The sequence below is a fragment of the Lagopus muta genome, chromosome 12 (assembly GCF_023343835.1).
Source record: "Lagopus muta isolate bLagMut1 chromosome 12, bLagMut1 primary, whole genome shotgun sequence".
NCBI lineage: Eukaryota > Metazoa > Chordata > Aves > Galliformes > Phasianidae > Lagopus > Lagopus muta.
In genome coordinates, this window is record NC_064444.1 from 11,068,219 (window position 1) to 11,095,008 (window position 26,790).

General features: G+C 39.1%; 1 protein-coding gene across 13 annotated transcripts in view; it reads right to left on the reverse strand.

The window, feature by feature from the left end:
- The window catches only part of ZNF536 (zinc finger protein 536), a 327,128-nt gene that overhangs the window by 167,402 nt on the left and 132,936 nt on the right, over positions 1-26,790 (reverse strand). For all 13 annotated transcript variants that reach the window (XM_048958585.1, XM_048958587.1, XM_048958582.1 and 10 more), the window contains one exon: positions 2,908-5,079. In XM_048958585.1, the coding sequence (XP_048814542.1) occupies positions 2,908-5,077 (2,170 nt within the window). In that variant the 5' untranslated portion in view covers positions 5,078-5,079. The remainder of the gene's footprint in view (positions 1-2,907; positions 5,080-26,790) is intronic.

Consider the following 26,790-nt stretch of genomic DNA (forward strand, 5'->3'; position numbering starts at 1 on the left):
TCACTGATTCAAACATTCTTTTACTCACATAACAAACAGCTGCATACCACATTAGCCCAGCCAGTGACAGTCACACATCTCTGCAATAACTGTTTGATTGCAAACTTGACCCTTTCTTCTTCTCAGCCTGAGCTAGACATTTTTAAACAGGCACTCCATTCCCAATCCTCCTTTGCAAAGAATTACATCAGATAACAAAGACTTCTCTGCCACTCATTGTAAGCCTTCTTCTGGAGATCTGTTCTAAGAGGCACTGTGTAAAAAGGTTTTTATGATGAATTCAGAACTACTATCATGTTAAGAGCACCAATTTATAAAGAAGAATTCATTGGTTAAGATCTGAAAAAATAGTTTCTCAGGCCCTACTGACCCAGTTTTCAACAAAAAAAGAATCAAGTGATGCAAATTAAGTTTTGAGACATTGTTATGCAGTCTGAGAAATTTGTAAAACTGTGTTTTGCGGTAATTTCTTAATAGAAGATTCAATGACTACTTAATTCTCCCTTGCTAAAAAAAAAAGTCTGATTGCTTTCTACTCCGCAGGTTTATCTTTCACAGGTACCGATAAATTGCACACTTCACAATGATGAAAAAGTTCCAATAGAATTACTGCAATAAATTTTAATTTTAAAGCACAAAAGAATATTTAGATTTTGCTCAGGTGAAATGCAATGCTATCTTCCTTCCATCGGATTCAGAAGTTATAAAAGCACGCACGCTTTCTGTAGTAGCAAGTCTGATACTGAGAACCCTCCTATACTGACTGCTGCTGGACTAAAGAACACAGTCAGATATTCATAAAAATGCTCTTTCTGTAGTAAGAAACAAATGTGTTCCCAGCAACAGTTAATGCACACAGTTTGCTTTCATTTTTATATGCTTCAATCCAAATGTATCAGGCATGAAAATAAACTGTTTAAATACACTGCAGTTTAAGTCAGAAATAATTTTAAATTAGTGGCCAAAGAGAGAAGGACACGGCAGTGTTATCTTTTGCCTCCGATGACCAGAAAGGCTTCCCACAACAATACATTTAACGAAGCAGAACACTCGGAATTAAAGTTTTCAGGGCACTCAAAACACACCAACTTTCACACGCATTGTTTTGAATCCCCTTCAATCTGTACCAGTTCACCCGCACTCAGACTTCAGTCTCTTCTTTACAAACTTTTCTAGATAGCTCTGGAAGGCTTCGGACTGAACTCTTAACCAATTTAAAGACTCTTTGTTTCCCTCTGCGGCACCACAAAACAAAAGTGATGCTTTCTGTACTGAAGAAAAGCATTTTTATTCCCCCCTCCCCCCCAACATCTAGGATTTTTAAAAGTGAAAGTCATAAAAATAATCTTCATCCCAACATATTTTCAATCCTCTTAAAACACTCTGAACAACTAAATATAGTATGAAATTAGCTCTCGCCTCTTCCTCTTGTTCCTACATAGAATTTTCTAATGTGTCTCACCAGTAATAAATTGTAAACGAGGCTATGACTCTAAGAGTAGACAGTGTGTTTCATGGGTATTTAAACAACAGCATTAAGTACTATAGGAATCTGTGGAATGCGGAGTGCAGATTTATGTGTCTTAACAATTTCTTTACTGGTTTGTAATAAGCCAGCAAACTAACGCTTTATTTTTATATTAATCTGGCCTCTGAAGTAGAGTATACTGGAGCATGACAAGAACAACAAAAATAAACTGGCACATACTTAATAACTGTAACAGTGAATTGCCTCCAATACTAAAATATTTATCGAAACTGAGGGAAAAAAACTACAAAGAATTACCCTCCACAGCCTGCTACCAGCTCTTTAACAGTGGGCAACGTAATGCCTTAAGGTACCTCAAACTGTCTTTCATTTTCCAGACTTAATGGCTGATTGCAGAAATCAATGTTGCCATTAGTAACAGAGTATTTGTTATGGCATGATTTCCTCTGTTGTTAGACTTGCAGAATGATTACAGTATTAGTGAGGTGCTTTCTTTATAAAGGGCTGAAGATATAACTTTCAATTTACTATCCATTAGTAAGTGACTTTGGAAATATAGATGAGGCCAGAAATCTTACCTGTTATTACTTGGAGATTTTATTTCAGCAGTCATAGGCTAGTAACTTTAAAAATTGTACCAGGAAGCTCAATATTTTATAGACATCTCCAAAGAAATATTATCTGCTTTGCCATTTTATACACAGCAAGTTAACAAGACATACGGTTCAATTAAAATGTTTCAGTTCAATTTCTACTTTTCTTGCACTTCGAATCAGATGCAAATTATGCAGAAGGTTTCATACGTGTTAAAATGCGCACATAAGTTAAAAGATTGTCAAAAAGTTAGTGCTTTGTATTTCCTGAATCTCCTCTTAATCAATCCGGTAGCCAGGTGCAAGCAAATATTTCAGCTAAGCAAGTGATACGACTGTGGGAATCAGGAAAATCAGAGAAGTCAGCTAACACACTCCTCATTAGTCATACTTCTCTGACCAAGATCTCAAAGAAGGCATTTATCTTCCACCTTTTACTTGGTGGGAAGGGAAAGGTCTGCAAGAGAGACACCATGAACAGAAGAGGAAAACAAAAAGTCCTCCAAAATGTGGGGGAAGAGGCCCTTGCCGTGACATTCCCACTTGGTGCACATACGGACCCTGCATGCTGCTGCCGGTGGCGTGGCTGAAACGGCAGCTGAAAGACTAGGAAACCTGCCCTTGGAGGGGTGAGAGGGTGAGCCAAGAATTAACCTCAAAGGCATTGAGGGAACCCAAACACAGATGTTCTGGCGTATAACACCGCGTCTCTGTGGACCATTAGAAAACGACCTAACCAGAGAATGCATAAACAACTTTGCTGCTGTGATTTCAAATAGAGCTACTACGTTTTCAGTGCAGAGAGGGAAGGAGAAGTCATCATACCTGAAGAGGAGGGCGAGGAAGGGTGTGGACTGTCCTCCTGGGCACTCCCCGTCTGTGAGAGACCCCCACCTACTCCGCTTTCTTCAGTAATGTTAGAGGAGCCTGGGGTCGTCGACCTGCTGACAGACTGCGACTCTTGATCGCTGCCAGATCCACGACGCTCATCAAGACTCCCTTGGATTATTTCATCTTCTCCTTTCCTGTCTCTTTTGTGGACCCTGGAGTGCACAACCACTTGGTGGTACGTTCTAAAAACCCTCCCGCAATCCGGGCATTCAGTTGGCTTTTCTTTCACGTTTCCATGACTTTGTAAGTTGTATTCGAGTCCCTGGTTCATACCATGTGACAAAAAATCTCTACTGCCTTCTAAAGGGTCTAGTTTGTTTGGCAAGTCTCTCTGATTGCCCATTTTAGTGCTGTGAACCAAATCAGCAGGCATTTTCTGCTTAGAGCCATCTGCTCCTACTAACACATACTCCCGCTTCTCCTTATCAAACATAACTCCAGCATTTGCCAAAGTGTCTTCATGGCTGCGCTGTATCTGCTGCTCTTTAGACAAAAAGCCATGTTCCATGGCCATTCCCCTTGCCATAAGCTGCCAGGCCTGATAGCTGTTTACTGGATCCATCTCCGCTGCTTTGGCGGCAGCTTGTAACCTTTCTATACAGCTGGATTTCAGAGGAGGCACCAGATTGAGACAGCCCAATAAAGAGTGTTTATCCCCTTCAGCAATACTGTGGCCAATGCCAGAAATGGGTGAAAGGAGCTTTCCCAAGACTTCCTTCTCTTTCATGGGCATGTCTCCTTTGTTATAGATTTGATTTTGTTCACTTAAGCTCGCTTTGTCAGGAGGAAGAAACCCACTCTGCAAACAGGACAGGTATCTTGAATACAAGTTTGCATGAGCTTCCTGGGACATACTGCTGATGGAGACAGGTACTTCGGGATCATTAGGAGATTTGTTCTTGACAGATAACTTATTCAGGTGAACTTTCATGTGATTTTTAAGGAACCAAGGCTCTTTGAATCGCCGCCCGCAGATCTGACAGCAGTGTTCAAAGGAATCCTTGTGCTTCCTCATGTGGCCTTTTAGGAACCAGGCTTGGCTGAACACTTGGCCACACACCTCGCAGCGGAACTCATTGGTGGACTGCTCCCCATTCCCATTGGAGCCCTGGCCCTGCGCTGACTCTGCGGTTATGTGAGCCTTCTCAACGTGGCTGATCAGCTCCTCTTCCTGTGAGGCAGCAAAGTCACACAGGGTGCACTTGTAAGGCTTGTGCAGGATCCTTATGTGCCTGTCCAGCTCTTCACGCTTTTTAAACTTGCCTTTGCAAAATGTGCATCTGAACCCAGCTGTCTGAGCAACAACTTCTTCCTGGACACTGACTGGCTTTGGAGAGGGAACAGGGTTTGAAATATCAGGTGTGTTGTGATTAGCTGGCACAGACAAGTTGCAATTTGTGAGAGGCATTGGCTGAGCATGCTGCTGTGCTTTCACATCAGGTCGTGGCTGCAAGAGGCTGCTCTTCATCTGCTTGTCCCGAAGAATCGCTCTCTCCTCCAGCTCATGTAAAAGTCTGTTTTCCTCTCGGACTCTTCCACGACCTTTACCGAGGTTGCCAAGCTTATGAGTACGCAGGTGTATCTTCAGGTTGCCTTTCTGAGCTGCTCTGTGATCACAGTATGGACACTTAAACGGTTTCTCTCCAGTATGAGTGCGCATGTGCAGCGACAGGATGCTGTTAAATCGAAAGCGCTTTCCACAGAGGGGACACGGGTACTTTCTGTTTTTCCTGGCATCATCCTCTATATCGCTCATCTGAGACATAATCCCTAGGTTTTGTCCATTTAAGAACTGCTGCAGATCCACACGCCCATTCAAACTGGTGTCAACCTCTCTGTTGAGCTGGTTTGCTAACAGGGCCATCTGACTGCTGATGGGTTGGTTTGCTATGGACATGTGGCTTTTGTCTTCTAGTGGTGCTGATGCCTTCTCTTCTGGATTCTGCCTGTTCTGGAGCTCCGGAAAAGCATGGCTGAGCTGGGAAGTGATCTGGTGCAGCTTCTGGCTCATTGAATACTGCCCATTGAGTATGGTGCTGTTGAGATGGGCGTCAGCTTCTGGCACAGCTGAAGAAACACCAAGGCACAAACTAGCTTCCTCCATCTCTGAAAATCAGAAGATATTTTAGATTCAGACTGTGAAAGAGTTACAAGCATTGAATCACTGACACACAATTCGCATTTTCTGTTTTACCTACTCATAATAATGCAAAGGAATTAGTGTAAAAACCATAAAAAGTGTGTTAAATGCAAACTATGCTATGCAATTGTGAACACGTATGTGCTTTCATCATTTTGTATGTTTACTGACAAACATTAATTACTATTTAAAATTATGCCATGATTTCAAAATCTAATTATTATGGAGGGGGCGAGGGCTTTTACCATCTCCCTTGTCTTTCTTCCAGTGAAATTGCACCTGTTTACGTTTCTAAATCTATACTGAAAGAAATGTTATGCATCTCTCCCATTTCCATCAGAAAAGCCAGCAAAAAACCCACAACAACAACAAAAATAGAAATCCATTTGTAACTTTCAGTTCCATTAACCATATTCTATATATTACACATTCTACAATGAGAAAGATAGTTTTATGATTTGACAAAAAACGATGGTATGATATTTACTGGTGTACAATAAAACAAGATAATGTTTTGGGAAAAAATAAAGTAAAGGACAAGCTTTAGAACAATAAAAGGGATTTTGCTTTAGTCAACAAAAAGTGCAGTAATATCTCATTAAGCTGATTAGTATGCTGCTTAGAAACAGTACTAGGTGCTGTAACACATGATTATAATCATAAAAATCCTTCAGTGTTTGCAAGTAAGCATTAACGAGGTATATTAAATTTTAAGGAGACTGCGACTAGCAGCTTTGTAAACCTCTGAGATTAAGATTTAACCCTTCTGTTACAAAACATTGTTATTTTGTCATTTTGAAATTGAGCCCATCAAAAGGCACATAAATTATCTGCTGCCAAGTCTCTTAATTCATCATTGAGAACCTTCAGATTTCATTTCTTACAAAAACTTGCCAGATTATAGAGGAATATCTTTGTCCTTCGATGGGTAAAACATGTGATTTAAGGCACTTTGATTTGTTTTAAAGAGCTCTCTTATGGAACTAGATAAAACCAATTAAAATCTGGGGAAGGTGTTGTGGAAAGCCTCAACAAGTTTAAGAATTTTAATAACTTTCCTAATACGCAGTAATGACTACAAATTGTACCCACACTATGTATACTGCAGAAAATTAGAATTCAAAGCTGTTTGTTAAACACAAGTGCTCGGTTCTGGTCTGCATAATTGTCCACAATAATCTTCTATCTTTGCCACTTCTCTACGCTACAAAGAAATAATGTATCTGTAAAATTCTATTTAAAATAAAAAGTTTTACATTAGTAACTCTCAAAAAATATGAAGCTGTAAGGTTATATTGGAACATAATTAAGATCTGTGTTGTTCAGTGAAGTCATATGACACATTACTCACTAGTAAAATTACTGAAATCTATATGTTATTGAATAATTAATCTGGAAAACTTCTGTTGGGCTTTACCCAAAAGCACTTATTCACTCTGCCTTCCATGCTCCAGGTGGACACTGTTCCTCTCGCTGCTTCATACTGGTCATTTGCTAGACAACTGGAGGCTCAAATCTGGCATATACCTTAAATGAATGTGATTGTGCCTATGGGAGCAGTCCAGTGGACTTCACAGGATGACTCCTGAAAGCAAAGTTCTACACATGCTTAAGTCTTTGCAGGATGAGGGCCTTAAACAAGCTTGGGTGGTCTCCAAGAGAAGACCTATTTAGTTCTCGACAGGATGAATGAGGTCATGTGATCCAATGCAGATCTTGCAAGAAAAAAGGGGGAAAGAGACATTCACACGTGTATCCAGGATGAACATGACCCACAAAATTTTGATGACACGTAAGCAGATTTTTTGAAAACTTCAACACTTCACTTTCAGGTGTTGTGTCAGGACCCATCAATAATATTTATAAAATATTAATGAGATGGAGTATGTCAAAGTAAAAGGCTTATACACATAAGCTATAGGACTGCACTTAAGTTTGGCTTAAAGTGTCTGATTTTCAAAGATAGGGAAACGTGGTCAAGTCAGGAGTTCACCCAAGCCCACGTAGTAAATGAATAAAATTACTGGTTCTCATGCAAGTTTACTTTGTTTGGGTACATACAAACACATTCTTTTAACATTCTGCAAGCTTCCTTAACTTTTGAAACAAACCAAATTGCACATTCAAAAGGAGCTGTAGTGTGTAGGTCTACTACTGCCTGAAGTTGACTGACATTTCAAACTCTCTCTACTCAATTCCTTTAAATAAAAAATCTCCACCAACAACATTGAAATGCACTTTTTGTCCAGACTGCACATACTGCAAGTGTTGCCTCTCTTTGCCAGTTAAACAAAACAGAATCATAGACTATCCTGAGTAGGAGATGACCCATAGAAACCATTGAGTTCAACTCCTGGATCCACAGGAGTTCACCCAGAATTCAATCCACTTTACATGTACAGACGCAGACATATACTGAAGAGGGGTTGGTAAAGTCTTTCTAGGTTGTCATTACCATTATTATGTAACAGCCTCAAAAATGCAGTCTAAATTTCATTTATTCACTTGACCTCCATGGGAACTGGTGCTTTTACATGCTTAGGAAGGTTTGGATAGTTAATTTCAGCATTTTATGCTCTATCAAAGTCTGGAAATGCTGACGGATCCCAGTGGAGATTATTAATTCTGATTTTTAACCCTAAGCATCAGTTCAAACCTATAAATATTTGGACTGAGGAGGGGAGTTGCGGTTGAGATTTTAGGCTATTTTATAGCTCTTCTTCAAATATAACTTTATTAAAGTATCAGCAGTAGTTACATTTTAAATAACATAACTTTTTCTAACATTTTCTTTCCCTTGCCTAGAAAACACACAGATACAATGTAGGATAAGTTGGGAAAAAAAATTCATTTAAAAACTAGTGTTTTTAAATCAGCTCTGAGGAGTCCAACCAATACATGTTGATCTTTTGGCACTGGAAATTTTGCTCATTTTAGACTTAGCATGCAGAAAGGTCAGCAAAGCTGCTGTTTAATGAGAAATATCCTCCCCTAAGTGCCACACTCTGATCAGCCATTCAGTTACCAAGATCTAGTTATTGGCAATCGCAAAATGCTAGAGATCTTCACTTAAAATGTATTCACATCCTCATCTGCTTGATCTGCTTCTACTCCTGTCTCCTGCCTCTGACTCAGACCATCTCTTCTTTGTCCTGTTTCTACCTGCTTTTGTTGCACAGTATAATTACGTAAAGTATTTCCATGTGAAATCTCTCCTCCCAGTGTTTCCCAGTTAGTGCCTCTGGGATCTATTCAGCTCTTGCATAAGTCAGGCTCTCGGTATTCTTCAGCCAATTCGCAGCAAAACCTACCAAAACCCCATTTCCTATCCATACACAAGACAGAAATAAACTCCTCTTCATCAATCATTCCATTATGAATTACATAACCCAATTTAATTTGCCTAATTTCTCTAAAAAAAATCCCTTCATTCTCTCCCTCTTTATCCACCATCCCTGCCTGTTTCTCTGACCAGACAGGCTACCCCAGATGGGACAAAGGGCCCCATGGAACCTCTAGCTGCTGCTCTCCTACTTCAGGCAGCTCAAGGTTCCCACCTCTGCTGTAGATTCTCTCCAGCTCCTCAACCTTGTGCCCAGGTTTCTTGCCTCCCCAGACCAAGACACCAAATTTGAGGAAAAAAAATAATCTGAAAACGTCAATTTGTAAGTGATATTGTGAAGTTTGACAGTACCTCCCACCTACCCATCCTATCCTGCAGATAGCCTAGATGCTATTTCCCCACATACTGTGGGGACCAGGAAAAGGTCATGACAGATGGAAAACTGGATTATGAACTACCATAAAAGCTGAAGCCCTGCAAAGCAGCCTGGCTCTAGCAATCTGTTTGGAATCATAACCACCCAAACCTTCAAGAAGCTCCAATACTACAACATAATCTTCACTTCACATCTGAACATTTTTGCCCAAAGTGATTTTATTTTCCCTCAATTTTTTCCTCAAAGCTCACAATTACCCAAATGGAAAAATAATGTCTATTCAGTTTATTCACAATACATTTGTGCCTGCGATAAAGTGTTATTTCCACTGAAAACCTGGAAAGTATCTGAATACTTGTAATTTCCCCATTCCTCTACTTGGCAAAATAAAATAAAATAAAATAAAAATAAAGGAGGAGAAGCTAAGGATCACTTAGAGGTATTTCTTGAATGCTGAAGTTTCTAGCCTTCTGCTTTTAAATATATAGTCTACTACACTCTTCCTGATTCTGATGTCCCTTAAAAGGAAAACACAGAACGTTCTGTCGTCTCCTACGAACAGAAGCAGGATGTTCTCTGCAGTTAATATACGCTTACAAACTCAACTACAAATCAAATTTGAGATTGTTAAGAAATTCAAAATAAGTTGAAATTTATATGGTCTATTTTTGACCTTTATTTATCTGCAGTGTTTTGTAAGAACACATTCCCCCAAGACCACGCACGCTGGTATCAGTTGTTCGCGGGTGGCCTTCCTAACCCAAACAAGCCCTTTGCTCCAGCAGCAGCAGGAACAAGTCTGCAACAAGAAGCTGACGAGCCATCAGAGGACAGCCTTTCTCTGTGTAGGGTGTGCAGTTCCCTATTTCTATGACGAGGGTCCTCAGCTGATGAAATTCACAACTGGATGCATACATTATGAAAATGCTCTCATCTCCTGCATTAAGGTACAGTGAGACATTCGTGTCCCTTTGATGACGCTAATAGTTATTTTGATTTGACTCACATTTTTGCCCTCAAGACTACTTTCTGCGAGATCAATAACGAAAGTTCTGACTTCAGCCATTTCAATGGAACACACGGATTTTATTTAACTATTTCAAATGGATTACTGGAATTTTAAACCAGTTATGACACCAGAAATGCCTGTCATTACAACTACATTAATGTAATGTGAGAAGCTTGGCTTCCTTTTGCTGGAAACACAAAAAATCAGGTGGCAAGTAGAATAAAAAACAGTTGAAATATAAATATATGCCTACAAACACATGCAAACATATGCACGCACATATCTGTGCGCCTGCACATATATGCATCCACACACCTGTTATCTTTGTAAACAGATGGACCACATTCAGCTCTCATTTACACCTGTTCGTTCCTACCGGACACACACTAAAGCATCTCCCTCTTCGCTGCTGTAGAGAAAACAGTCATTTCAAAAACACTGTTGTGCTGTTATTATGGCTTAGATTAGGTTAGTTAAAAGATTTACAGTTCAGTAAGCAAAGTAATGCTTTACAAGCTCACGTGTTTAGACGACAAGCTCGCTCTGGCCCCGATCCTCCAAGCAGTTAGTTACACATACTGTTACTTATGCTCTCAGAATACAGACCTGGCATTTATCTTTCCAGCTAGAAAAGTGTACATATCTATACTATCTCGTGGTCCACTAACAAATTCTGAATACTACAATACAGATAATTTCAGTTCATAGCAACTCAGAAAGATGCATCATGGAGAAACTTCAGAATATATACTGTATTTTTATAAAATATCATTCTTATTGTTGTAGCAGAAACTGTGTAACTAAGGCTGTTATAAGCATAATACACTCCTGTTAAGAAATACAGAACACCAGACTACTGAACCCTTTCAGGGTCATTAAACAGCTGTAAACATTATTACAAAAATAAACCAGAGATTTCATGCTTACATTTTAGCCCAGAGCTTGGTGTGCTGAGCAAGTACATTTTTTTCATCTCTTACAATCAACGCTGGTGACATTTGGGCATCCAAACAAATTACATCACAAATATTACTGAGGTGGGTAGGATACTGAGTGGTTTATTTGCCAGATGATTAATATATAAACAGAAGAGCAGCACAGATGACCTACTCTTCTTTGACTGATTTGCAGGCAATACTAAGAGACGCAGATGTAAATAGTTAAATTTTAACAAAAACGTGTGCATGGAAAGGAAGGAGAGAGATCAGCTGTATTTAATACCACTAGGACAGCATTACTCAAACTGATAAAATGGAATAAACATTAGGCCAGATTCTATTCTCATTTCTACTTAAGTAAAATAGAGTAACTCCAATGAACTCAATGCGGTTTTCACTTTTTTAATTATTATTCTTTTTGGTTGGTTAAGTTGGAGTCCTGCTCCTTGGGTTATCACGTAATTTTATCAGAGAAATACACAGTTTCTGGAGTGTTGCAGAATGCCTGAAGAGAAAAGAAAAGTAGCCTACAGGTAGTAAGTCCTATGTATTTGTGTTTATTTAGCTATTATTACAGCTAACCTGGTAATCAGTTACTTCTATTAATCCCACTACCACACTTAGGTTTTGTTGTTATTGCAAAGCATATATGAAGCTTCTAAGAATTAAAATAAAACCTGGGGTGAGCCCAGGTTGGGCAGGAATCTGCACAAAGCCTGAAGCCAACCTGACCCGATGGGTCTGCACCCACTGTCCTGGTGTCCGAGCTGGAAGCGGGCGGCTGAGCAGCCACCTGCCAGCACCCATCTCACAGCCACACTGCCATGGAGGCAGCAGGACAGCACCCAACACAACTGAAGCTGCTTTGTAGCGCTGATATCTCAACAAGCTGCTTATTGATTTCAAAACAAAGTACTCCTTTAGCAACAATGGAACCGACTCATTCCACAACAGTTTTTATGTTTTAAAGGAGAGTTAGCACAGGGATTTCCATGTTTCAAAAGTCATTAACAGACAGCAAATTGTTTACTGAGTCTGTACTGCTTGCAGTTCAAGCTGAAGAGGACAGCTGCTTTCTAAAATACCTGTTACGTCTGTAAGTTACTTTCTAGCTAGCACAGCGTTTCGGACTGATAACTGATCAGCAGAAGATGAATCACCAGAGCAGTCTTTAGCTGGTAGCACCCATGGAGTGGAGGACTGTGAACTGCTTGTGATCACAATCTAGGAAGGCTAGCAGAGAGGAGAGAAGAGGTCATTTATAAATCTCACTCACAGATTAGAATAGAAAGATTAGAAGAATGCAGACAAGCTGTTTGATTTATTGCTACTTTGCATGTGACTTAGCAAAATCTGTTTTCCTTCTTATTTATTCTATTTCACTTGCATATACTTAAGAAGTCAGATGCGAAGAAGAGAAAGATAAATAATTGGTACTGAAAGTTCAGTAGCTTAAAAAAAAGCCTTGCTTTTTTCAAGCATTGGTCGCATCTGGGATCATTATTTTTTAGCTTATAAGCATTGATTCTTTTTATTTTTCCTAGTGTTTTCCTGATGACAACAGTAAAGATAATACCTAAATTCAAATGGAAGCCTGATTTGAGGAATGCTTCATTAAACTAAATCCTCTGTTATTTTAGAAACAGCATTTTTAAAAGTAAATTTGTTATTTTCATGTAATTTGGAATGTATACAACTGATTAAGCTCTCTCCAATTTGATCAATCTCCTGTAGCTCCTATCTGATCACTCACTTTAATTAATCTAGCTGGCATCTACCTTAGATTGAAGAAACTTTAAAATTAAGCTTTTAACGATCCACTCTACTATCACACAGTACAAATAAAATAATAAAATGCCTGGAAGCCTTTGCAAAGCATATTTATTATTTCAATTTTTGTCATTTTTACGGTATGAAATGAATTCTGAATCTTCCGTTCTCATCTGAGGATGTTGTGCCAAACTGGAAATCTGTTATTCTCTAGCTCATTATATAATATTAAAATATCCATAACGCTGACCCTATTAATCCTGCATTCCTCACACAGGCAAGCTTCAATAAAAGGCAGTGCGTTTCAGCTGGGGGAGGGCAGGAGGATCAGGCCCTCTGTGCTGATTACTGAGAGATGAAGAAAGAAGAGTTAAGACCACAGAACTCGAATCGTAGTTTGAAACAATTTAAATCCAAAACTGTAATGCGGGTTGATGATTTTATTTTCATTTCACAAAGGCTTAGGCTTAGATTTTGCGCATAACTAAATATAATGTCAAATGCACATATGTCCCAAAGATCAAAGTATGATTGATTGTGAAATATTCACATGCGATAGCCCATGAGATTTTGTTCACAAGGGCACCTGTCAGAAGCATAAGCTTGGGTACAAATCATCAAATAAGTATGTAAAATCGTTACTAAAATCCAGGCATGCAATCAGATAGTCAGTTGTCTGAAACTACTGGCCTGGAGCCAGCACAGTGGCTCAACAGCCTAATGCTTTGGTCTCTGCGGATCCTCGGGGCCCCAGTTCAGTTCCTCCTACTACTGGTCGGGTCATCTGCCTGTACCTAGTGTTGACTTTTCTGGCATTTAATGCTAGGAGTAACGGAAAAAAACGCGAGTCCATAAGTTCCCCCTGACCTGAGCCACAGAAACATCTGCTGGTTGAGTCATGAGCTGCTTGTTGGCCAAGTTTAACAGCAACCGATCCTGTTGCGGATCAGCTCTCTCAGCAGTAGGTGTCACTGCAATAAATAGATGGATTTCAAGGGACAAAGACATACATTCCTAATGAAAATGCAGAAACAGGCTACTGCTGAACAGCAAGAGTTTCAACAAGAAGCGTATCGTCCAATTAGACTCTATGTAAAAGAATGGAAATCTGGTTTGGGGAGAAATGAAATTGTACAAGTGGGACTGCCAACAACAACAACAAAGTAATTCTGCCCTTTAGTCCTATGTCATAGGGATCCTTTAACTCACATTAATCACCTCCCTGCAATCCCAGGTCTATTAGGTAAAGACTGTTGAGTTAAACCATTAAAAAAAAAAAAAAAAAAAAAAAAAAAGCTCTCTAACAAATTAAGTAATTTTCTCTAGTGGAACAAAAGACCTAGTTATATGGAAAGACACTGTACACTCAACTGTAGTTTTAGGACTTAAAAGACCAAAAGGTTAGCCTATTTTCTGTCAAAGTAAAGAGCCCGTATCCAACCCTATCTATGTACAGAGCAAGATAGCTTTGGGGAGGAGGGCAAAGGATGTCTCAAGTATAGAATTAATTGAGAGAACATTTTAAAAAGCTTTAAGCAATCCATGTTTGAATCAGAAATATGTGGCATTCCAAATAATATCCCAGAGATGTCAGCCAAGTCCACACCATATTTGGTTTCATTACCACAAAATGGTTTGCAGGACAATTAAGGATGCTCCAAAGTGCATTCTATTGAGTTAGTGGACAAAACAAAGCATCAATGAACACATGGCCTACCTCTGGTGACGTCAACGCAAAGTACATGCCTAAGAAAATGTTTAATGTTCGTCAGAAGTACAAAAGGAAGAGGAAGGATGAATACTCTAGCTTTACATAACCTTTTAGACATGAACGGGATCATATCTGACAATGTATATATTCTCAAAACTCATATATAATACATCTGCACTTATTTTACCTCCAGAGGCACTGAGCTGGCAACAAAAGAGAAGAAAGAATAAGAGGATAACAAAAAAGATAAATTTCTTCTTTTTTTTTTTTTTTTATAAGACAAACCAACATGAAAAAAATCTCTCCTATTCCATCATTAAATACAGAGAAAGTAAAAAGAGCTACAGTGCACATCTGGGAAGAGTTTTGCAGCAGTACGACACTGCCCCAAACAGTAACTGACACCATACTCTGTAATGCTCCAAACATCATGGGCTCATCTGAGCATGCTGTGAGCAACACAGTGTGAGGAAGGGAAGATACCTTCTATACGTTCCTTTGCTGAACGCAGAAACAGTCAACAGCTTAACACGGTGTAAATACAAACACTTGAAAAATCAGAAGTCATTTGCCAATACCAGTGCACCCAGCTGGCTCCCCGGGCCAGGAAGGGACCAGCTTTCAGCACCACTGAAATGAGCATTCCTAACTGATCATTTCCACATCTCACTTAGGAAAAGATCACCATGTATCTTGACTTAAATATATGGCACATTCTTTACAGAGCAGCCAGGGACAGCATGCAGAACTTTTGACTGCCATCTGCCATTGCTAAGTCCAGTATACCAGATAGCTTTCTTTTATCAAAACTAATCGAGTGATGAAAAGACTGTCGTTTTTAACTCATGACAAATTTGTCAGCATAATTTTTTTTGTTGTTAAAATATCGTGTAGGGTTACTTTTGTGGCTAATGACTGAGATTCTCAGCTGTTAATCCCTTCTACCTCTACTTTCTGCCTTCTACCCTCATTCCAATTGATTTATTTTCCTTTTCCCTGTAACACCTGGACATTGTTGCAAAAAAAAAAAAAAAAAAAAAAAAAGGTGTAACTTAGAGGGCCAACAGTCATTCTTACATAAAGGTGATTTTAATTAGCTATTGTTAATACTAATTTCCAGGAAAATGAAAATTTTGAAAAAACCTCAGTTTAGTGGGGTGAAAGATGAAAGTGAAAAAGGTGAAGATGCTGGGAGGCAGGGGGAAGAATGAAAAAGAAGTGAACATTACTTGGATGCTTTGTGCTCTCTGGAAAAAGCAGAAAGAGCAAACTCCTTGCAGAATTAAGTGGAACAAAATAGATGAGGAAACTCAATACAAGCGTAGAGTAAGGACAGAAAAAATATACTTCATTACCAATCAAGAAAAATAAAACATCATAAGTACAAATGTCATTTATCCTTCAGTGGCCTGGTCTGTGCACGCTTTCCCTGATATATGATGACTGCTGCTGATCACTGGCCTGGGCAGAAGCACAGGTTTGGTAATTCAGGAAGCCATCTAGCACCTTGCAGGATGCTTTCACACCAAGATGTGGTTTAGACTTGAAGGGTACGGCTAGCAGTCACTGAGCACCACAACAACACATCAGCCTGATTCTGTAACTTGTATCTAAACCAAGGTCAGGAAATATGCACAAAGCAAGCTGTTCTTCAGAATGTAATTCCAGAGAACGGAAAAAGTAGTTCCAATACCAGTTCTTCTAATAATTCTAGTTTTTTTATTGTTTGTTTGTGATGACTTCTTGAGCAGAAAAACAGTCCCAAACAGGACAACCTATACGAAAAGCAATTGAGCTGGAGATATATCCCTGCATTTTCCTTGCTGCTCTTTAAATTCTCTCTACCTATCTATGACAGATTGTTCTGCAGCAAAATAATGCTGCCTCTTTCCCCAAACAATGGTGCAAAACAGTTGTAATTGTTCCATGGTTAAGCCAAGGAAGTGTAAATCTGATGACAGATAAGCGACCATAAAAAAGGGTTGCATCTTCACAGTACTGTTCAAGCCAGTGAGGTATGAGCAGATACACGAACAGGGAATTTCCTCCCACCATTGTGCTGCAAGATCAAGTACAGGAACAGTGCGGTCACGCAGTGCTAGTATCAAAGGAAGCAGAGATGCAAGCACCGATTGCGGTAAGATGGTACGTATGCTTCAATGCAACAGCAGCATGACCTTAGGATCCCAGCAAGCTTAGCCCTGAGCATGCTTTGGGCACCCCTGTTTTATCTGGGCACAATCATTTTGATCATTAATAAAAAGGGCACTGGAAACTTGGCAGACACAGAGCAGAAAGATGAATACGGGGGAGGAGGAATGTTATAAAAATACAATAACATATTTCAATGCTATCTGCGGGACAAAAATCCTTTAAATAATTTTGATGTTAATTGCCACGTTGTGAGCCCACGACTAGGAAGACAACCTATCACAGCCGATAGGTGAGTGGCAACCAAGCTGACAAAGGAAGTCTGATAAATGCAATCACAGCATGACAGACACTGGCAAGTTCAATTACGGTTGCAAAGTCAGCTGGGAGATGGTCTCTGCTGGCTGTGATATATCCTTAACAGGCTGTGCTGGCCTGGTGCAGCCCTGAGCAAGCTCCTTCCCATGACTGACAGCAGCCCCAGGATTTGGGACTGAGCACCAGCAGCCCCAGCGCTGAGAACATTCAGGAGTTCCCACACACAATATCGGCAATGCTTCAGCTGCCTGAACAGAAATTTGTTTTCCTGCTGCACTTACTGCCTGTGCTGTGCACCTCTACTTACAAATACATTGATGCTACATTTGATTTTTTTTACTCTCTTACTTTCTGTTTCAGAATAGACCAGCTATTCTTATTTGATAAGAGAAACTGTGAGGGGGACATACAGCAAACAAGGCTTCTCACACTTCAACTGCAAAATTACTTCAGAATTCGAGCCATATTTAATCAAAATATCAGGCTTCCTTCTTTCTTTTTAAATTACTATTTTAAGTAACATTATTATCATTTTTAAGTAGCAAAAATGAAGTCCTTGCTCAGCTTTTTGTTGTTGACTTTTATTTTCCTAGTGACATTTTTTACGAAAAAAAAAAAAAAAAAGAAAAAAAAAAGAAACCACTCTTTCTAAAGGACTTCTTTGTTCCCTTCCCAGATTTTCCAAAAATATTCTAAAAGGACAATGGTATAAAAATTTTACTCTAAAAAATGTAAGTACTTTGAATGAGCAGAGTTATTCAGTTATATCTCTCGCTTATGAAATCCCCGTATCGTGTATCCTTTATCCAACAGCAGCCTCTTTTAGCTTCAATCACAAGGGCTAACAATATGTTATTGATATGATTTCAGGAAACTGTCAGCAGGCAGCTTAACTTTCAGCTCCTCAGCTGTGGCGGTGCACGCACAAAACGTACCTGTGCCTCTCCTGCATGAAAGCTGGCAGCGATGGGAACATTCCTGTCAGCTGTCGTGGCACAACAAAGAGAAACGTAAACAGCTCTTCTTCTCGCCAAACGCAGCCTCACGCTCGTTACACAACGAGCTCACTGCTGGACTCACTGGGAATTCTAACTGGAATCTGAAAAGTGCATCAGCACTCCGAGATGCAGCGCAAGGCTCCCTGCAGGTGGAGGGCTCCCCAGGAGCGGAGGGCAGGTAACCAAAGCCATGGCCGCAGGCCTCGTCCCCTGCCCCTGTCCCACCTCCCACCCAGAACTCAGCCTCCTGCAGCAGCTGGGAACGGGTTCAGACTTACACCTATTCCCTCTCCTTGATCAACAGGCAGATGACTGAGGAGGACAGCTAGCTGGGCCACCACCCCGACAAGAAACCAAGCAGTTCAATGGTGCCCGAGGTTCGGGCTGTGCTGCAGGCCCAGTCAGGGTGCTGACTCCCATCATATGGGGACCGTGAGGACTTGCCATGCCCCTGTATGGCCGGCCCTGAATGCCCACCAGAGAGAACGGCTGCAATCAGAAATGGGAAAGAAATGGGGCTCTTCTGCACAGACATAAAACATCATCTCCAACCGCTTCTGGAAAAATAAAGTTAGCCCGTAAGTAAATAAATAGAGCCCAGTCAGATTTTTGTTTTATCAACTATCATACCTTTGAGAGCTAAAGAATAATGACAAATGTCAGAAGCAAGAAGCTACAAGTGCCACTCTTCCCCACTTTACAAAGTCAGCGGTGTTTTTAAAACTACTTTTCACATCGGTTTACAAGCTTTAATAATAAAAGAGTGTGTTGTACTATTAGATGTTGGTCATTTTTTTTTGTCTGATGAAGAAAAATAACAGGCTGCTGCAGGAGCTAGCACAGTTGGCTTGTCTTTTCAAATGATCAGAGAAAGTACCATACTTTAAGGATGCGCCTTACTTGCTCTTAAAAAGGGTAAAACGAAATATTCTTCCAGCTATTCTAAGCCTGCCATATATGTATTATGCTGTTACAGATTTCAAAAGGTTAGCTTCAATGAACCTGACATCAGTATAACCCAAAATAACCCATTCAAGAGAAAAGTAAGAAATAATTGCTGTTTTCTCTTTTTTTTTTTCCTCAGCTATATTGCTATAATGATTTTGCATAACAGATTGAACAAAGTGCTGTTGTGACAGGTGGTAGAATTCAGCTAGTAAGCACAGAGACAGGGTTCAATTTAGTTTGTGAATCCTTTAATTGTTGTGCAGCTAATTAAAGAAGGTTCTTTACACTCGCAAGTGTTTACCGTTGCTAGTATGCATACATGAAAAATTAAATTGTGCCTTCAAGGGCTGAGAACTATAGAAAAATCATAGCTGATTCTGCAACATGCTTACCAGCTCAAAATAGCTGCTTTTCACAATTGGAATTTGTAAAACTTTTTGCTAAGCAAATATAGAGCTAATTAGAAGTGTTCGTTGGACCAATTAACATTTAAATAAATAAGCCATATTGCACATTTCACAGTCTTTATTTAATGATGCTTCTTAACTCTTTGGAAAGATTCCTTTAAGTACAAATAAGTTGTCATAAAAATGAAAGACAAAAATAACACCATAACAGTATATTCTATGCTTTTTTCTTTTTGCCTTGAAGTCTTTTCTAAAACTCTATACCTGTTACGGGGGAAGGGGGGAATACACAAATCTGGTTCCTTCTTTCATCTTGTCAAGTTACCTCTCCACCTCTTTGAATACAAATAGAAAAACATATTTGATTACTATTTAAAGTGTTGTGATAGCTCTGTTTGTTTTGCCCCATGGAACAGAATCTGTTTTAGAAAAAAAAAATATGTTACTTTTATGTCATAAAATGGCCATTCCAGCCAAAAACGAGGGAGTTCTCAGAAGAGATTGCACTTAGAGTAACAAAAAGAGCAGTTTGAAAGTTGGAAATGCAAACAGGGAAAGGGAAAATCTGTCTCGTTTTAGCATTCCCATACCAAACCACTGCTGTTGTTATACCTTACCCCGGGCTGCAATTGCCCGTCTCTTTGGGGTCAAGTGATATTTTGCTTTCACAACAACTGTCTTTTAACTTAACAGTCCCTTTCAATCAATAAAACCCTTCAGTTTGCGTTGAACATACATTTTCTCTCTCTCTTCCAAGCTCCAAAGCTCTACCTAGCACAAAGGTTACATTAAAAACAGAGGGAAAGCTTCTTGTTACTTTTTTTCCAAGATGCATTATATTACCTTGTAATCAGGCTAAGAGCTAACATGGAAGGACTCATTGTTGACCTTGGCTTTCAGCACAGAAAACAAAATTAACAAGAACCAATTAACATTTAAATAAATAAGGAAGATTAACAAAGAATACTCTGCATACCAAAAGGCTAAAATAAACCAAAAGAAAGAGTCCAGCATCTCCCTCAATCAGCATGAATGAAATTCTCTGAAACGATGTGAGACTGCCGGTGCATGTAAGTACAGGCTGCTCTTCCCAGAGTGGCAAGGCCTGCTGAACACCAAAATGTGACAACAGGCAATGCTCTCGCATTGGCAAGCCCTTGGGAAAATGTGCAGAGACCCTACAGCCTCTCCATGATGAGGAGGAAGGATGCTGCCCAGATTTATCGCCTTCACTCTGCCCCTTACACATGAGGATCTTAGTGCTTGTGATGGCATTCATCTGCTGTCCACTGAGAAGCACGTGGATTTGAATTCATTGCTGATAAGCAAGAGGTCAAAACTGAACACCTAATTCACATATTAATTATCAATGTATGCCAGCTCTGAGTAAAGCTTTCATAGGAAAGTCCTGCTTTTTAAATCCAGGAAATTCTGGTTAAAATCAAAGGAAAGAAAAAGTGGCCAAAGGACATCCAATAGCAAAAGTTTGGAAAGTCCTTAGCAATTCAGAGTTTTATGCATATTAAACTATCTAGGCAGTTGCTCTATCAAGCCACAAACTATGCTGGCATTAAATTCTCATAACTTTTGTGTTTCTGGGAAAGCATTCCTCTACCTCACTGTAATTTCATATACCTCCTTGAGCTTTCTTTCAGGGGAGTGGAAAGAACATAACCTGAGACAACACAGGGCCCCACAAGGAGACACTCCCTTGTCACAACCCAACAGTGATACGCCAGGCAGAATGAAGATGAAGAGCCCAACCTCCCTGCATCTTCCCTGCCTCCAAGAGGTGGACCTCCAAGAGTACTTTCAATTGGCAAAGTTTCTCTTCTATGCTTGGATGTTCTTATTCCAACAGAACAATTAAATGCCCCACTTATCACTCATCTACAAAGCCTACCTTTTACAAGGAAACTCCTCCTACATAAGATAATGAATAATTATCAGAAGGTTACAACATGATCTATCATTTTAAATATTTGGATCTGGAGTACTGGTTCAGGCCTCTGACTGACAGTCACCTTTATGAATAGTTAAGAGTTCACAGAGATGATTATCATGTACTATTTAAAAATGTATAAAGGACAAAGATAATAACAATACTTTGCACTTTAATAGAAGCTTCTGTCTGAAATTCTCAAAGGAGAGCTAAGTCCTCAAGACTGTACACTTATAGCTCTGCTGACCTGCACACTTGGTCACCACTGTTATTCTTATTTATCGGACTGGGAAACTGGTAGCCTGTTAATGCTAGGTTTCTCAAAACTGATCATGTGTGATTTAATTTATAAAACAGTTGAACCTTTCCCAAATGGGTAACTTAAGCTGAAGCACCGCTCTAGAAATTTTCACCAGCACCTTGTGGCAAGGCATAAGGCAACGTGGAACAATGCAAGGCATGCTACAAATTCCCAGCTCCCAGTCTTGTGCTCTTACAATTATTCCCATCCCCAGGCTGAGACCCAGACTGACTGATCAGCTCCCTTTCCAGCCATGAGGAAGGGATCTCCAGCTAATGTTCAGAAATATGCCTTTTTGTAGCCTCAAATATCTACTTTTTCCACACAATTCAAAGTAAAAAATAAAAATAAATTGAAAAGGATTCTCACTTGGGAGCCACACTTCATTGTGCTAAAAGTGTTTTTTCTCCAATTTTCTGGAATTACAGCACTTCTGTATTAAAATCCCCCTCCCACAACACTCACCAGATGCCCTACTTTGATAAAGTTTAACTTTTTGGTCTTCTGACCAAAGAGTCTGAAAGAAAGTGTCTCTATTAGCCTCTAGAATATCAAGTATTTGCCACATCAATACTTGCATGTGCTCAATAGTATCTTTCACAGAAAATATGAAAAGATCTAATAATTTCAAAAAGAAATGTAAAAAAAAAAAAGCATCCTAAATGTGAGCACTCAGTCAATTCAATTAGAAAGTTTGAAATGCCTCACAAAAGTTGACTGGGTTTGAAAACTGGGCCTGGACAACTGGAACTTATGCAAATGAAACCAAAGGTCCTCCTGTCCTTAAGGCCATATTCACAGAAAGTTCAGCTGGTCCTGAATAGTTCTGCAAACACATTAGGAAAACATGCTTTACTTCCAACACTACTAATTTGAGTCTTCTCTTACACAACTTAGTTTCATGCAGAAGTAAATTTCTTAACCAAGAGTAAAAATGCAAAGAAAAAATCATCTCTCTCTCAAAGCACACAATTATTCACATTTCTTGTTACAATACTGACTTTGCTTCAACATGTTTAAAACACTCTCCTGGTGTCAGAGCAGCAAAGATGACTTTCAGATCTCTGTTGCAAAACTCACGACAAACATACCAGTTATAACACACTGCTCTTGAAAGAAAGAAATGGGGAAAATCTGCTTTAAAGTGATTGTTTTCAAAAACCTGCACTAACTGGGAACGAGCTTGGATCACGAAACCCCTTCTAATCAGCAGCAACTATTTTTCCCCCTCTGTTTTTAAATCAAAACGATGAAGTTACTGAAATAACATCCCAAGCCCCTGGCTGAACTACTGCTAACACAAGGGAGCTCTGATCTCATTTGAGCTCTTATAGCTAATAACAAACAGCAAGAGACTGAATTCCCTCATCTCAAATATAACCACATAAAGTTAAGTAAAATTCAGCATAACATTCACGGATACGGAAGATCAGAAAATTGGTTCACAACAACTTATCAGAGTAACGTGTTAGCACAAGTTAACTGATTCACAGTAATTTTTAGTGTACATGCTCTTGGCAAATGTGATGTAAACTTACTACAGCTTTCAGTGGAAGATATATTTCACTGGTTTCATTAGGGCTAAACTAATATATCGCTTCCCACGCGCTGTGAGGCAGGAACTACTACAGAGACAGACACAGCAGCTGACAATTGGTAGTCTGGGTGTTGGATCAGTATTTATTGCTAGGTTCTGCGGTCTTTTGCCTGGGTTCAGAAAATCAGATATTTCAAACTGCAGTTTCTTTTGGCAGATTTTCATTAAAACACCTGAGTTAAATTTTTCATTACAAGCTACAAGACTTCTCCCTAGGGCCTCTTTGCTATAGAAGTCCTATTGAACATACAATAGAATAGAGGTTGGCAAAAATAATAAAAAATAATCATAAGGTGACCAGGATTCCATGATACGCAGAGATACTAGGCTTCAAGACAGCAAGAGCTTTAAAAACCTACATGATGGACCCAAAACAAAACCAACTTGGTGAAAGTCCAATACTCTTAATGAATTTTGGTTCAAGCCCATATTGAGTTACTGACAACCATTTACATCCACGTATGATCTCTGGGCAGAACTTGAATTTACAGATCTGTAGATCATAGTGCTGCAAACAACAACCACATATCATACACATGCTAAGACTTAATTTACCCTTAGCCTTTATCTTTCATTGCACTCTTTGAAATTAAACACAAAAAATCAAGGCTAGTTAAACACTTTTTCCCCTGGAAAATTACTTTCCAGTAACTGAAAACAATCTGAAGTAAAAGTTAACATTGGATTCTAAACTACAATGCTCAAAACATTTGGAAAAAACTAAAATAAAATTCACCCACATGGAATTTCACTATAAGCCACACAATTTAACTACACACTATTCCAGTTTTTTTCTTGCTCGTTCCAACAAGACTTCTGCACTTCTTTTTCCTACTCAAAACAAATTTCTTTACAGCAGTACTGACTAGAAATGACACATGAAGATGGAATACAGGGAGAACGGGGAGCCCTACTTTACACCTTACTGACTGGCTTTGTAAGGTTTTATGAATGAAAACAAAAATAAAAATTCAAATGGCAAAAAAAATCTCCCCAGGAGTTTCCAGTTCTTCATGCATTATTTCACTGACAATGTTCTTCCTCTAATGGCACTGCCACCATCAACTCAGTGCATTTTGGGACACATCTATGCAACAGAAAGGAATCGATCAGAGGACTCTGATGGAAGACAGAAAAAAAAAAAATCAGTAATAAAACAACAATGCACTGGAATTATTCCTAATGGCAATTATTTTCCTAATTTCTTTAGAGACTAAAACTAATAATTGAAAATCATTGCTTTATTTTGGATTTGCTATATACAGCAAGCTAAGATTGGATTCACACTGATTAATCTGCTTCATATTGTAGGTAAGCATGCATCATCTCCAGAAGAACGAAGGAGCAGATGCAATCCACCATGTCCACAGGAGGGGACAAAATCTCTCAACAGAATCATCTCTGAAGAAAAAAAGGAACTGATTACAAAATGTGCATCCAATGCATATCAGTAGAAAAAAACTGGTATGGCTAATTCTAAGTCTTCCAGGCTCAACACACGAAACGTGCTAAATACTTCTGCTCAGCTGTAGCCATGTCTACTCAAATCACAAATTATATAATAACGAGCAGTAACCTTCCTGCAAAATGAACATAAACACATTTATTTCATAACCCAGCCTGCAGTCAGCTCTGCATCTTCCCTAAATGAAGGAAAAATATACAGGAAGCTTAGATAGACCCAGAAGTTTATAATACAAACCCTTAGTAAAAATGGTCATAAAAATATGCTTTTTTCCATACTGTTAGTTGTTCATTATCTGCAGCAACTAACATTGAAATCATCAAAAATATGTATATACTTTTCCTCAAAAGGTTTCCATAACAATTTCTACTTATCAATCTCTTTCAACATTATCACTGGGCTTACTTGTTATCATATAGGATTTCCCAGGAACTGCAGTTTGTTGGCATATCTATCCTGAATAATATTTTCTCTTTTGGGACCATGCACCTTTGAGAACTCTTGAGGGGGCTTTCAAAGCTGCGAGTCAAGAGATCAACTGGTTTGGAAGACTTCATGCACAGGATAGAAGACAGTTTAATAAATATTTGCAATGAAAAATGTATTCATTATACTTGGTTATCCTATACAATAGCCACATTAATATTGCTATTCCATCCTCATCACATACCCACTGACTCCAACTCTACCGCTCTGCATATAATTTACACCTAAATTTGCCTAAAACTAAGCACAAGCTTAAACACCTTCTTAAATTAGGACTGTTAAATATCAGCACTGCTTGTGTGAGATGATCAGAAATGTTTTTCTTTCTATCAAGTTTAATGTTTCTATAAAACAGAGCATCTTTGGTCACTGGTATGCTATAAACTATTACTTACAAGTTCTTTTTCACTAGCTAAACAGAAAACTGAAGCAAGTTTTTAATCAGAAAACAGACAGGTTTGCTCAATGCTCTTGAAACCTCAGGCATATTGAGTCATTCTACAGGTACAGAAAGAACAGCAGATGAGGAAAACGTAATTGGTAAATAAATACAGCTAGTAATGGCTAGAGACACTCATCTTTCAGATTACAATATAGGTTACTGTTCTTATTGCAACTTCTTTTTTTCCCCTCTTTTTTAGGGATTTCTTCCATCTCATCTACTGGGAGCTGCTCCAGCACTTCATCTACCTACAGATAAGGGACCTGTCCTTAAAAAAAAAAAAAAAAAGAAAGAAATCCTCTCAAGATCTCTACATTCACTGTGTGAGAAAGGAGCATGGACAGTCTCTTAGATGGCATTCTCTTACCTTGTGCAGGAAAAATAGCATTCCAGAATACAAGCAACCTACACTGAGCATTTCACTGAAGAGCACCTAGCAAGACTGTTGCTTCAATATGAACACTGTTTTTCAAAATCACTTTACAGGAATCAAGACCAAATTGTTACTTACAAGGTTCATTTTGTAAAGACATTAATTAATGGGCTACACATGGAAGTGAGGTGGTGAATATTGTGCATTATTCTGCTGGCAAGTACATCATTTTAGTAATTAATGTTGACATCATCTTTTAAAAACGCATTAAGCGATATAGACAACATATACTCTGCTGCCCTGCCCAGCATTCTCTTTTTTTTTTTCCCTTTATTGGAGGGCTTGGAGGGGTTGGGGTCTGGGAAATGGAGAGAGAAGTGTTTGAGCACAGATGTCACTAACACTGTGGTGGGGTCCTCTGATACTCAGGAAAGTCCCAGACTGTCTCAATTAGAGACACGTTCTCAATATACTTCTGGACTTGAAGACATTTTTGACAATGTAGCATTGTCACAGACCAACTGAGCTCTAGAGATCTCAACATTTTTAGTGAATCATTCATTTAGGAACTCTCACAAATACAAACATTTACTCCCTTACAGATTTCAGGTAAAAAAGCAGCTGACGGTAATCTTTCACTTTGACCCCTGTACAAACAGACCTTCTTCTCTTCCTCCCTCCTTCTAATACTCAACTGTTCAAATACCTGTTCTCTATTGTTTCCCAAACACAGTGCAATGTTCCTTCTATGGGCAATCAAAGATAAGAGAAAAGAAGGAGGCACTGGTTTAGCTCAGTAGTGTAAACCCATGAAGCGTTTTCATTACCCACACCAGCAGGAACTGTGAAGCTTAGAAATACCATTTATACCCTTTAGAAATAAATTCTGAGCATCTCTTTATCTTCTTCACAAGGTAGAGTCTAAACACCTTAATTCTAAGGTTCTAGATACGTAGGAAGTTAGTGCCCTTCATGACTCAAAGCTATGGTATTTTTTTGTAGCTGTTTATTGACCTGTTTATTATTATCTGTCTATTGAGCTGTTTTCCATGAATCTGTCTAATCCCTTTCTGAGCCTGCTGATGCTGTCAGCCTGCCTTGG